At 31.0% G+C, this 13,487-nt stretch overlaps 1 protein-coding gene across 1 annotated transcript; it reads right to left on the bottom strand.

Moving 5' to 3' along the window:
- Window positions 1-248: 248 nt before the first annotated feature.
- On the bottom strand, window positions 249-13,482 carry LOC143049848 (uncharacterized). Its single transcript, XM_076223595.1, has 7 exons — window positions 13,339-13,482; window positions 10,818-10,914; window positions 8,775-8,851; window positions 6,921-7,049; window positions 6,171-6,261; window positions 4,709-4,890; window positions 249-3,279 (listed from the first exon to the last, which is right to left on the bottom strand). The coding sequence occupies exons 1-7, from the start codon at window positions 13,447-13,449 to the stop codon at window positions 3,088-3,090; spliced, it is 879 nt and encodes a 292-aa protein (XP_076079710.1). The 5' UTR covers window positions 13,450-13,482; the 3' UTR covers window positions 249-3,087.
- Window positions 13,483-13,487: the final 5 nt, after the last annotated feature.

Below are 13,487 nucleotides of genomic sequence, written 5' to 3'. Positions count from 1 at the left end.
GCCCAGTAGTTTCAGAGGAGAAGATTTTTAAAAGTTAACGCCGGACGCCGGACGACGACGGAGGCCAAGTGATGGGAAAAGCTCACTTAAAGGAGACAAACAGAACGAGGATGAGTTTTTTTTTTACAACCTTGATTACCCTAAAGGGTCTTGCAAGGTTGTTGGGAACAAACAGAAGGGAAATAACATTACAAATATATACCGCTCGCTATTGCTTACAATGATACAATACAAATGGAAATCTTGAATGAAACAATTTTATCAACATGATAATTTGTTTTATTTTACATTACTGAATATGTATAAATGTTAAAAACATCAATAATACAATAAATATCAACTGATTAACATTTCAAATAACATACAACTTTCATTTAAGCAAAAGAATTTTTGCTGGAAAGTTAATTAAAATTTTCAACTGTGTAATAAACAACAGGTGTTTAGAGTAACCAACCTTAAAATTTGTCAACATTAAATTGTCTTGTATTTCCATTTTTTTCTCTTTTTCAATTAAATGTCACAGTTAATAAACGTCAATAAACATTATGCTCTACTTTGATAGTGCAACTTTTTATGGAGTTTCACCTTCCATAACTTCTTTATTCAATTGGACAAATCTCTTTTCAAACTACAAAATGGGATTCAAATATTCGATGTGACATTTGTTAGTTATAACACATACATACTTATTTTTTAATTAGAATCTTTTATGTTAACACAGCATAAAGTAAAATTACAAAAAAAACTGAACTCTGAGGAAAATTCTAAATACATGTACTGCAAAACAAAATTGGAATTTTGAGCCTGTGTTTGACTTTCTCAAATATATTTTCTCACATTTGCAAAACTAACTTCCATAATCATTAAATAGTGTGACTAAAAAACAATGATATTAAACAAAATTGAGACTAGACAAACAGAATAAAAGTTATTGCACTTGGCAAATACTCTTAAACATTGACTTCTTTTAATACTACATGCATTTATCAGTAGACCGTACAATTTTGGCTAAATTGATCTTCTTTACCTGATTTTGAGAATCATACATTGGATATATACTTTATAAGAACACTGTATTTTTGTTTCAAAATATATGGTATCCTTAGCTTTTCATGGAAAACACATCAAGAAAATGACAGTTAATCTTCATTTTTAATTCTACATTTATAACAAGAAATTACAAACCACTTTTGCATAATAACAACCAAGAAAATAAACTGTCACTATTTCATTTTTTAACAAATCTACATCAATCAGTAACTACAAGATGAAAATAATTTATGAACCATTTGACAGATAGTAGATAGATAAGTTTTTCAAGGATTCAAATCATGTTTTCTTACAAAATCTATGCCTAATTTGTTCCCCTGTGTTATAATTTACCTGAGACAACTTATTTAAACACAGGCTAAAGCTGCCTTCTGATCACACTGCCATTTTTTATTTTGAAATTAGTAAAAAAAAATCAGATATTAGCCTTCAATTTTAATGGAATAGTGTTCTCTTTGTATGTCACTTATAATAGTTGCATGTGTAAAAATATCATTGGAAACATTTCTGATCATGATGAAAAAGAAACAGTTGAAAAACCAAATACTGTATGTAAATCTCATTCACTCATATTAATTTGCTCATCCCTTTAGACATGTTAAATCATAAAGAAACAGGCATATCTCCAGCTGTTTTGAAAAGGGGTGTTCCAACTCATGGAACACCATGAAACATTCACATAATTAATAAAAGGGGGGAAAAAAGGGTGAAAATGTGTTCCAACCCTTTAACATCTCCCTTGGTTTGTAAAAGTAAAAAAACATTTTCAGTAGAAACAACATTCAGGATATGTGGGATACAAATAAATTTCATTGCTACAGGTGAACCAAACACTTCAATGTTCAATGATTTACTCTTTTTTGCTTGACTTTTATCAAAACCATGAAATCATTTATCCACAAAAATACAATTTCTTCTTAATTCCTAACTCTACAGGGAGATAACTCTGTAAAATCACCTAAACGTTTTGATAACGTTGTGTTGTTAAGGGAATATTAAGCTTCTCAATGATCAAAATAAGTGTTAGTCAAATTGCTCTATAACCAGTGTAATTTTTCTGATAAAAAGGTTGGTTCAAATTTTTTGAATTTTTTATATTTTTGTCAAAGGGTCAAAGTAAATGCTTTGTCAAAATTTTATGAAAATTAAACAAGCCAAATTAATTTTAGTGAAAGTGTTGGGTACCACCTTAATACCCCAAAAAATAATATACATGAAATTAAATCAATCCATAGTAAGCAAGATCAGGAAAACAACACAATACTCTGTATACATCGTCATCAATTATTGGAAGGATATTTTATAATTAAAACAATATTCAACAAGTTATCTGGTTATAACTATCATCAATCTACTGTCTCCAAATATGAATTAGAAAATATCTAGAATAAAATATTTCAAGCAATCTTTTATTAAATTCTATTTGAGGTGGATTATAATGATCATTATGATTGTAATCTTTGGACAAGTGTTGAAATACATGTAGTCTACACCTAAATCATGTCAGTTAACAGGTATAATTAACTAAATAGAGGTCAGTCTCATTGATCAAGAAAAGCATGTAATTGGGTAAACATATTACTTTCTGGTGAGCAAATAACAAATTCTATCAGATGTAAGAAGATCATTAGGACTGAATTATTTTGCAAATAACTAGACACAGTTTTAGACCTTCACCTCAGTCAAGAAGATATTTTCATTAGAAATTCAAAAAAAAACATTTTCAGGAATGACAACATTGTCATTTGATAGTGTAATTATGTGTCAAAGTTATGATAAAAAAAGATGTCTCTAGATTTCCCTTTGAATTTTTGTTTACATGTGAGAATTTAGGCAACAGTAGTTTACCAGTTATCAAATGTAATGGGACAATATAAGAATCCAAAAAAACTTTCTATTATAGTTACATTTTAAAAGTCCTCAAATAAGATAACAAAACTTGTAACATTTAAGTTCTCTAATCAATTAATAATAACATGAGATCTAAATTTAAAATGATTCAATTAACTCCTTTAAATAAACTTTTCATTTATAATTTTATAGCACCATCTTTTCTACATCATAAATTTCTGTATGAAATGGAATCTGTATTTCAGACAAATCTTTGGTCATCTCACTACTACCTAGAACATTGTAGAATTTAGTAAGGGCCTCTTGTTTTTCTTCCGAAGATAAGCGGGATATAACACTGATTGAAGAAAAATGTCCAACAACAAAATCTCTATCACCCTGAAAATAAATAATTGTATTTAAATTCAAATTTCAAATTAATTCAAAAACTATTTTTTTCTCCAAACTGAAAAATGTTCTTTTACTCACTTATAGTACACAAAAAAATTCCTAATGTTGCAATTCAGATCAAATCGTTAAAATTTCCCCCCATGCATGAATTTCATTTTAAAATCAATAAAAAGAAAACAAAACCAGATGCTCCGCAGGGCGCAGCTTTATACAATCACAGTGGTTGGGGCAAGTATGGGGGCAAGTATGGATACAACATTCAAGCTTGATACAGCTCTGAATTTGGATTGTGATTAAATAGTTGACACAACATAGGTTTCTGACACAGAATGAATGTGGTCTAAGAACTTAAACTTAAATTAAAAACCTTTACCTATTATGGTCCAATATCAAAAATCTAAAGACATGGTTAGATTCAGCATATCATAGAACCCCAAGAATTCAATTTTTGATGAAATCAAACAATGTTCAATTTTAGACCCTTTAGACCTCAATGTGGACCAATTTGATAACTGGGCCCAAATATTAAAAATCTAAATACATGATTAGATTCAGTATATTGAAGAACCCCATATATTCAATTTTTGTTGAAATCAAACAAAGTTTAATTTTTGACAATACTGTGCAATTGAATATTTCTTGCTATTGTACAAAACTGTGCAATTGAAAATTTTTTGCTATTGCGCAATATTGTGCGATTAGATATTTCTTGCTATTGCACAATATTGTGCGATTAGATATTTCTTGCTATTGTACAATACTGTGCAATTGAAGATTTCTTGCTCTTGCACAATAATTGAAGATTTCTTGCAATTGTGCAATACTGTGCAATCAAAAATTCTTGCTATTGCACAATACTGTGCAATTGAAGATTTCTTGCTATTGCTGAATACTGTGCAATTCAAAATTTTTTGCTACTGCACAATACTAAATATAATAATTCTAGACCCAGATTTGGACCAACTTGAAAACTGGGCCCATAATCAAAAATCTAAGTACATGTTTAGATTCAGCAGATCAAAGAACCCAAAGAATTCAATTTTGTTAAAATCAAGCTAAGTTTAATTTTGGACCCTTTGGACCTTAATGTAGACCAATTTGAAAACAGGATCAAAACTTAAAAATCTGAATACATGGTTACATTTGGCATATCAAAGAACCCCAATAATTCATTTTTTGTTGAAATCAAGCTAAGTTTAATTTTGGACCCTTTTGACCCCTACTTCTTTAGACGATGGACGACAAAGACGACGCCAATGTCATACCAATATACGATTAAAATTTTTGCAATTTTTGCAGTCGTTTAAAAATAAGTCTTCCTGAAGATGTTTCATGTTTGAAATTGCAAAATCTTCAGGCCAGGTGAGCTAAAAAGTTAATGAGGAGAAGTTTCCTTCTAACTGGTTTTATAATCTACCTTCATTTGTATCCCAGGCAATAACTGATGATTTTTTAATGTAAATCCAGAGAAACTTTCTATCACTTGTTTCCATTTATAAGTAACAGCCCTGGGGGTGTCTTCGTCATAATACTGTGTTAAGATATCTTCCATAGGCTTCACCCACGGGATACTCCTGTCTTTATTGTTCCATAACATCACTGTAAAAATGGACATGTTAATATAATTAAATGAACCAACTAAATATGGCATGTTTCACGTCTATTCTTCAAAAAATTGCAATAATAAATGCACACACAAAATTCTGAATTTACATTAAATGGTAAAAATAAAATTAAGTGCACTCTAGGGAGCTTGTGTGATTTATTTGTTATCTTGTATAAATTTGTTTCCAATTCAGACTTTATGACTTTGTATTTTGCTGTTTGGTGTGGGCCAAGGCTCTGTATTGAAGGCCGTACGTTGACCTATGATTGTTTAATTTTTACAAAATTGTGACTTGGATGGAGAGTTGTCTCATTGGCACTGATACCACATCTTCTTATTTCTATATAATAATAAGTATATATCAATCACAATGAATGTATTGTAAACACATCATTGGTTGATTTCGTGATTAGTTTGCATAATATAAGAAAATATAAATTGTGTTCACAATAAAACAATGTTTTTAAAAAAAAATTATTACATTTGCAGCTATATTGTTTTTCTTTAGGTTTCATGCTTCAAATTACATTTAAACAGCTGATTCCAAGTGTAAACTAGAGTCCAATAGTCTAAAACATCATGCATATGTTTTAACACCTTTAAACCCTCTACGGCATGTTATAGTTCTATATAGTGTAAAATAATTATCATTTGTTTGTTACCAATTTTCATGAATAAAAGTGAACCCCAAATTCATTAAAGAAGCTGGCTTGTCATGTTTTGGATTTTTTGTCAGATATTCGGAATCCTCTGGTTTAATCCATTTGAATGCCTTGAAAAAATTTCTCCGGCTACCTCCATTTTTCTTTTTGTAAATCTTTTACATGTATAATGATAAGCCGTCTGTAAAAGTCTTGTAAAATCTTAATTACTTTTTATCAGTTTTTCAAAACATTTTCTTGTCAATGATAAAGCAATGAAAAGTCACGAGAGATTTTTTTCCTGCCAAAATTTCAATGGCTAATATCTCGAAAACAAACACGGTGACCTATATATTTTTTTTGCTCTTTGGATTCCTTTATTAATTCCCTATCAATATAAACTAGTGTTTTGAAAAGTTAATTACTTTAAAACTGAGAAGCGAACTCCTTTAAATGTTCAACAAAGAACACATTTTTAATAGACTTTTATGCAGATGTTGTCAACACCATGAAATCAAATATCCATGAAAATACAATTTGTCTTCAATCAAAGTCATTCAGAGATAATTGATAACCATGATAACTAAATGAATCTACAGAAGAAAAATTGAGTTATTCCCCTTTGATCATACCAAACCGTCCTCCAGGTACCAGCACTCTGTACAGTTCTTGTAGATTTTCATGATTCGCAAACCAATGGAAACACTGTGCAGCAATAATTAACTGGAAATCAAATGATAATCTTTATCAACACAGAAACTGTAATGTACCTATTGAAACATTTAAACCCTCTGCATTTGTTTGCACCTGCCCTAAGTCAGGAACCTGATGTTCAGTAGTTGTTTGTTGATAAATAAGTGTTTCTCATTTCTCTTTTTTCTTATATAGATTAGGCAGTTGATTTTCCTGTTTGAATGGTTTTAAACCAGTTTTTGTTTGCCCTGTATAGCTTGCTGTTCAGTGTGAGCAAAGGCACCATGTTGAAGGCTGTACTTCGGCCTACATTGGTTTGCTTTTACAAATTGTGACTTGGATGGAGAGTTTTATTATTGGCACTCATACCACATCTTCTTATATCTATGATTATACTTTTTTGTCATGTTTCAATTCCTATTTTAATTGACTAGGATCACCTAGTTTTCCTGAAGAAAGTCAGTGGTTCTCACTAGGAAATCCAACTTTTTCCATCAATTAAATCTGGCAATATATACGAACCATTAGTATTAGATAGATTAATACTTTTTTCATTGCAAGTGGCATTATATGTTAACAAACAATCTATCATTCAATCAATCAAATTAAAATTGTACATAAAATGAAAAATAATTGAGTTATTCCCCTTTGACTAAAAGATCATAGATGATTTTCTAAGTTAAACAAACCTTGACAGAATTATTTGGTAAAGGTAAGGCATCAGCTGTACATGAAGCACAATCCACAAAACTTGGAACTTTATTCCTCAATACACCAAGGAAAGACTCAGATGGTTCTGAAGCTAAATATTTCACATCCTACAAAAACAAAAATATAACTTAAGTTTTTATCAAAGCATGCTTGTTCTGCACAAGTTCTCACTATTTGCTGTTAGTTTAAACAGTATTTATTAATGAAAAATCATAGTAATAAAGTAATGCAATTTTACTTAAAACTCAAAAAAGGGGATTCAGAACAAGTTTGGAAAAACTTTTATAAAAACATATAATTTATTTTCTTAAAAAAATCATGATAGTTATCAAACTTAATTAGTAGTCAATTCTGTATTTTTATTGCCATATATATTTTGGTTGATACTCTGCTTATAATGAGATTTATCACAGAATTTAGCAACATGACTGGTGCCACATGTGGAGCAAGATCTGATTTTTCGTGTTAAGATCAACCTTGGTCTTTTTGTGCTCAGTCTTTAGTATGTCTGTCTAGTACATGCATTTTATTGACTGTTATTTGTCTTTTCTTCATTTTAGTCATGGTTTTATCAGTTTTGTTTGACTTGTGATTACTGATTGTCCCTTTGGATAATAAATTTTGTGCTTACTCTTGGATTTCAACAATGCAGACTTTTCTCGTTTGAATTGTTTTACATTGTCTTATCAGGGCCTATTATAGCTGACTATGCGGTATGGGCTTTGCTCATTGTTGAAGGCCGTATGGTGACCTATAGTTGTTAATGTCTGTATTATTTTGGTCTTTTGTGGATAGTTGTCTCTTTGGCAATCATACCACATCTTCTTTTTTATATTTTATAAATTGTTACTTGGATGGACAGTTGTCTCATTGGCACTCATACCACATCTTCTTATATCTATGTGAAAAATTATATAGCTAGCAAGGTTATTATGTGAACTGTTCCACAAAAGCTACAGAACATTTTAACTGAAATGGAAATTTAAACTGGGAAATAAGTATTGTTGGAATGCCTGCCAAAAATATGAAGATGTGAAATAAGTGATCGTGTATCTATTCACAAAACAAATATAACTATCCTTTTGTTTCTTGTGGATCGAACCAAATGAAAACTCAATCAGTAACTCATTTCAGTACACTCATTTACAACAAGAGTGCACATGCTGAAATGTCTCGCCTTCTTTACTATCATTGATATTATGTTGATAGTCCTTAATATAAAACTTTATTACAAATGTCACATAAACTCAACATTAACCAAGAAAACTAAACATGGATCAATGAACCATGAAAATGAGGTCAAGGTCAGATGAACCATGCCAGGCAGACATGTACAGCTAACAATTCTTCCATATAACAAATATAGTGACCTACATGTATTGCTTATAAATTAAGAAAAACAGACCAAAACACAAATACTTAACACTTAGCAATGAACCGTTAAAATGAGGTCAAGGTCAAATAAAACCTGCGCGACTGACATAAAGATCATAAAATATTTCCATACACCAAATATAGTTGACCTACATGTATTGCATATAATATTAGAAAAATAGACCAAAACTCAAAAACTTAACTTTGACCACTGAACCATGAAAATGAGGTCAAGGTCAGATGACACCTGTCAGCTAGCCATGTACATCTGACAATCATTCCATACACCAATTATAGTAGACCTATTACATATAGAATAAGAAAAAAAGACCAAAACACAAAAACTTAACTATAACCACAAAACCATGAAAATGAGGTCAAGGTCAGATGACACCTGCCAGTTGGACATGTACACTTTACAGTCCTTCCATACATATCATATCAAACATGTAGCTTACTTGAGATATACATGAAGTTATTTTCTCTGTAAATTTTCCTGTTCCTGCGCCAAGTTCTAACACATCATACTTGAGATCTGCAAATACATCAAGGAACATGTATTCATGCTTACAATGTACATAAAACAGAGTTAGTTGTCAACTATCCAGATATAAAAATAAAAATCTAACCCTTGAGACCTTAGTCGGAGGAAAAATATAAAAATTAGAAAATCTATCCCATAAGACCTTAGTTAGAGGAGAAATTAGAAAAATTAGAAAATCTAACCCATAAAACCTTTGTCGGAAGAGAAAATTAAATCTCCCCTATTTGGAAAAAAATCTAACTTTTTGACTCCTTTAAGATCATTTTTTGATACTTTGTTTGGGGAATCACTGTCTCTTCATTGTTAATTAACATCTATAATACTAAAATAACAAGGTCCAATTTGTCAGCCGTCATCACGTACAAACGATGAATCAAAGAATTCAACTTTATATATAACTAATATAGTACAATGGTGTTGATTAAAAATTACACCCCTCAAGGCCCATTTGTTTTCCACTTAATAAATATTGCCAATAATTAAGAAGTTCCGTGTCGAGTCTGACACCGATACCAATAGTATATTCACCTGTTACCTATTTCCTTATCTATAACGCATCTGACAGGCGCACCACCAAACGGTGTATTTAGAATTTTGCTGTATACTGTTGAGTACAAAATACTCCATTCCAGGCCCTTTTGTTTTCCAAATTTTTTCCTCCAGGTCGACGGGTTAAAACAGAAAGATTTTAAAAGCAGAGAAAACTGTGCATCTTATAATCGGCATGACTTTATCAGATGACAATACCAATACTAAATTAAGGCATACGAATAGTTACATGTATATACTTTAATTCAGTCACGAACTCGCGATATCATGGGTGTGTTCTAGTAATATATATAATTCAAAATATTAGACATATTGTGTCAGCTTATCTATTAATTACTGTTTTGATACTTCTAAATTTAAGTTATAACTTTTCCTTAACCTTCATGCAACTTTTAGAAGTGAAATGAAATAAGCAAGAAAATTGCATTTTTTTCTACTAGGAAATCTCCTCCTTTAAAGTAAACTTCAGGGGATGATTCTCCACCCCCACCCCCTTTTTGAAGTTGTTTAAGTTTACACCAATAATCAAACAACTTCAAAAGCAAATGTTATTGTACTGAGACCTATTAGTTTTATTATCAATGGAAAATAATTTGTCTGATAAGTATATCTCAATCCTTTTAATTGTATATTTACAATATCATCATTAAGTATAATAAAAAGACAGGACAGATCTGAGATGTTTCTTTATATTTTTTTTTAATAAAGTCAGATTATTCTAACAGATTATTTACATGATTTACCTGATATCAATTTGTTTAATGTATGACCTTTCTGCAAAGGGGACAAAACTCTGTTCTCATTCTTTTTTGTCACTAGGCTACATGTATACATAATTTATGTATTGTTGTCATTTTGTTATCTATTCTGACATCGGACTTAGACGTCTCTTAAACTGAGTTTTACTATGCGTATTGTTGTGCGTTTGTTTTTTCTACCTTGGCTAGGAGTATAGGGGGAGGATTGAGATCTCAAAAAACCATGTTTAACCCTGCCGCATAATTCAGCCTGTCCCAAGTCAGGAGCCTCCGGCCTTTGTATGATTTATAATTTTAGTTTCTTGTGTATAATTCAAATTTAGTATGACATCCATTATCACTGAACTAGTAACATATTTGTTGAGGGGTCAGCTGAAGGCCTCTTCCGGGTGTGGGAGTTTCTCGCTGCATTGAAGACCCATTGGTGGACTTCAGCTGTTGTCTGCTCTATGGTCAGGTTGTTGTCTCTTTGACATATTCCCCATTTCCATTCTCAATTTTATTTTTATTTGCTGTTAGGGGATATAACTTTTTTAAAACATTTATTGATATTTTTTATCATTCTTATTTACAATTGTCAAGGGTACATAACTCTGATTAAACATTTCTGTGGTATTATTTTTTCTCATTCTTAATTGTAAAACTTTTACCTTTCCTGTTAAGGGGAGATAACTCTGACAGTACATCTACTATATATCGTATAGCTTGGTCTGTATATGATGGTCTGTTTGAGTCATAATGATTGCCCTGCAATAATAAATTTATTATTTATAATTAATATGCTTCACATTATTATTATTATTAGATAACATGTCTGTATAAAGTACAAGGCAATATGTTTTGCTTGTGAAGCACTGCAAAATTCAGTTCAGCTTTCAATTTTCTAAAATAAAAAATTAAAAAATAATAAAAATACGAGTGAACCAACACCTGAAGTGGTGATCGTGAGGTAAGGTAAAAACGAGTGGATACAGTTAGGTATTCACAGTCATCTTGAAAATATAGAATGTGTCGACAAGTGTTGTTGTCTTTATTGTCGACACAAATTTTCTAAAATGTAAAATGCATTTGAATTTTCTAGATGTAGACACAGATTTGTCCTTACCCAGATTTAATTTTGAGGTGAAACCACAGCCATTTTAGCGAAAAGGGTCCACATGAACCTTTAATACATTTATATATGAAATACCAGAGATCTATCCAGAAGACTTGTCCAAGATTACTGGTAAAAAAAAATTATATAGATATAAGAAGATGTGGTATGAGTGCCGATGAGACAACTCTCCATCCAAGTCACAATTTGTAAAAAGTTAATACTTCCTTCAACACAGAGCCTTGACTAACATCAAACAGCAAACATAAAAGGCCCCAAAATGACTAGTGTAAAACAATTCAAACAGGAAATCCAACCATCTTATTCATGTCTGTTTAATACGGTTATTTCTTTAAAAAATAGGGTAGGTAGGTCGATATTTCCATTTCAACTTAGTTTTGCATTTTATTTTTGCGACATGGTTATAAATGAGTCATGCAGTCTGTCTTGCTGTAGTATGAGTTGTCCCTGGAAACTTTACCTCTATCTTAAATGATTGGAATTAGAATATTTCTCTTTGATATCGGTTGCAAAAAATATTGGCAAAGTGTCTATTTCCACACACAAGTCCTGAATTTCCATAAAACAGCAGTCATATTCACATAAATTTGTGAACATTTAAGGATATATCTGGCAATTGATTTCTATTATTGCAACTTTACCTTGCTTTTGCTTATCAATTTTTCACATTACTATAGAAATAAAATAAGTTAGAGTTTGCTCCTAAAAACTGAAATGGTTGGGTTGTTAACACTTAACAGGCATATTTTTTGGTACATGTAATTGTTAGGCTTAATCATGTTAATTAGTAAAATTAACACCCTATCATAACATTTTGACTTAGTTTTGATTCACGTGATGGAGGTGCATGCTTTAAAGGTGGCGCTTACTTAGTCCAAATACTGTAGACTCCAACAACGGAAGGTGTCCAAGAAAAAAATATAAATACCCTTGCAAGACGTCATAATTTATATCTGGACTAAATCTTATCCTGCAAACGAATCCGGGTTCGTCCGCCCTGATTCTGGTTTGCCCTAGTTCGGGTTGGCCCTAATACCAGGTTGCCCTGATTTTATTTTTTAGTATAGTGTTGCGTTGTGTTTATATAATTGAATATGTTGAAGTCAGTCTACAATTTCGCCGAATATTTACGATGTATTATGTTGTCTATAGCTAGCTGGTACTAGGTTATAAGTTTCTGTATATTTCATATATGACTAACAATTTGTAAATCGGTGTAATTACCCATCCAAGCCGCTGACTATTTTATAGAGAAAAATATTATTTTCATTATTTATCCATCAAAGACAAATGAAAGACAATTCATATAAAAATCAGTGATATCAAAGATTTCAAATTTAATATACCTAATCAGCAATCAAAATTCGATCAACAGTAATTAAAAGTAATTATAAAATAAAGCGAAACAATGCAGCCAAAAATTTTATTTAATTTGACAAATATTCTGTATTTAACTTTTAATAGATATATATACATCATGTACATAAATTTTAATCATGTTAATATATATATATATTTCATTCATTAATGTAACATATACATACCATAAATGAAAATAAGGCGATTGAACCCAGGGCTAACAGATTATCAGGGCGAACAAACTCAGTGCGAACGAACATAGGGCGAACATGTAATTAGGGCAAACGATCAGGATACCCTGCAAACACACCTCGTCTGAATTCAGATTATTCTCAATTTCTGACATGTCTGAGTTAGTTTTTCAGTTCTTGATTTGTATATTAAAACTTATTTGTTTCTGTAACTTTGAAGTTCAGTTAAAATGGTTTTCATTGGGTAAAGATCATTTAATGTTCCATCAATAATGTGATCCATCGGCATCACTGACCACAGGCACTTGTTTCTATCCATACGAAGGTCGACTATCCATATAAATAGAATATTTATATGGATAGTCGACCTTCTATTTATATGGATAGTCGACCTTCGTATGGATAGAAACAAGTGCCTGTGTCACTGACACTGGTGCCAACTTAATGTTTTAGATAATATGTGTAAAGGAGACTTTTTACATAAATATAAAACACATCCTGTGATACCTGGTTAAACCCAGTCGCTGCAACATTATGTACATTATTCATTTCGACCCCAATTTGTTTGGTAAAACTTAATATAGGCTTCGACAATTTATGAAGTGAATGCCAATGCATTATCCATTTTGAACTGTCACATGATCAACGTAAAATTC

Source organism: Mytilus galloprovincialis, chromosome 10 (genome assembly GCF_965363235.1).
Source record: "Mytilus galloprovincialis chromosome 10, xbMytGall1.hap1.1, whole genome shotgun sequence".
In the NCBI taxonomy this organism is placed as follows: domain Eukaryota; kingdom Metazoa; phylum Mollusca; class Bivalvia; order Mytilida; family Mytilidae; genus Mytilus; species Mytilus galloprovincialis.
The sequence above is the reverse complement of the archived record's forward strand: the minus strand, read 5'-3'. Positions and strand labels throughout refer to the sequence as shown.

What these genes read in the sequence shown, in the direction of transcription:
- LOC143049848 (XM_076223595.1), bottom strand. Translation starts at nt 13,449, where the DNA reads ATGCATTGGCATTCACTTCATAAATTGTCGAAGCCTATATTAAGTTTT. An exon ending in ATCTCCCCTTAACAGGAAAG is followed by an intron (nt 8,852 to 10,817) that starts GTAAAAGTTTTA and finishes ATGTATTTGCAG; the next exon opens with ATCTCAAGTATGATGTGTTA. An exon ending in GGTACCTGGAGGACGGTTTG is followed by an intron (nt 4,891 to 6,170) that starts GTATGATCAAAG and finishes CCATTTTTACAG; the next exon opens with TGATGTTATGGAACAATAAA.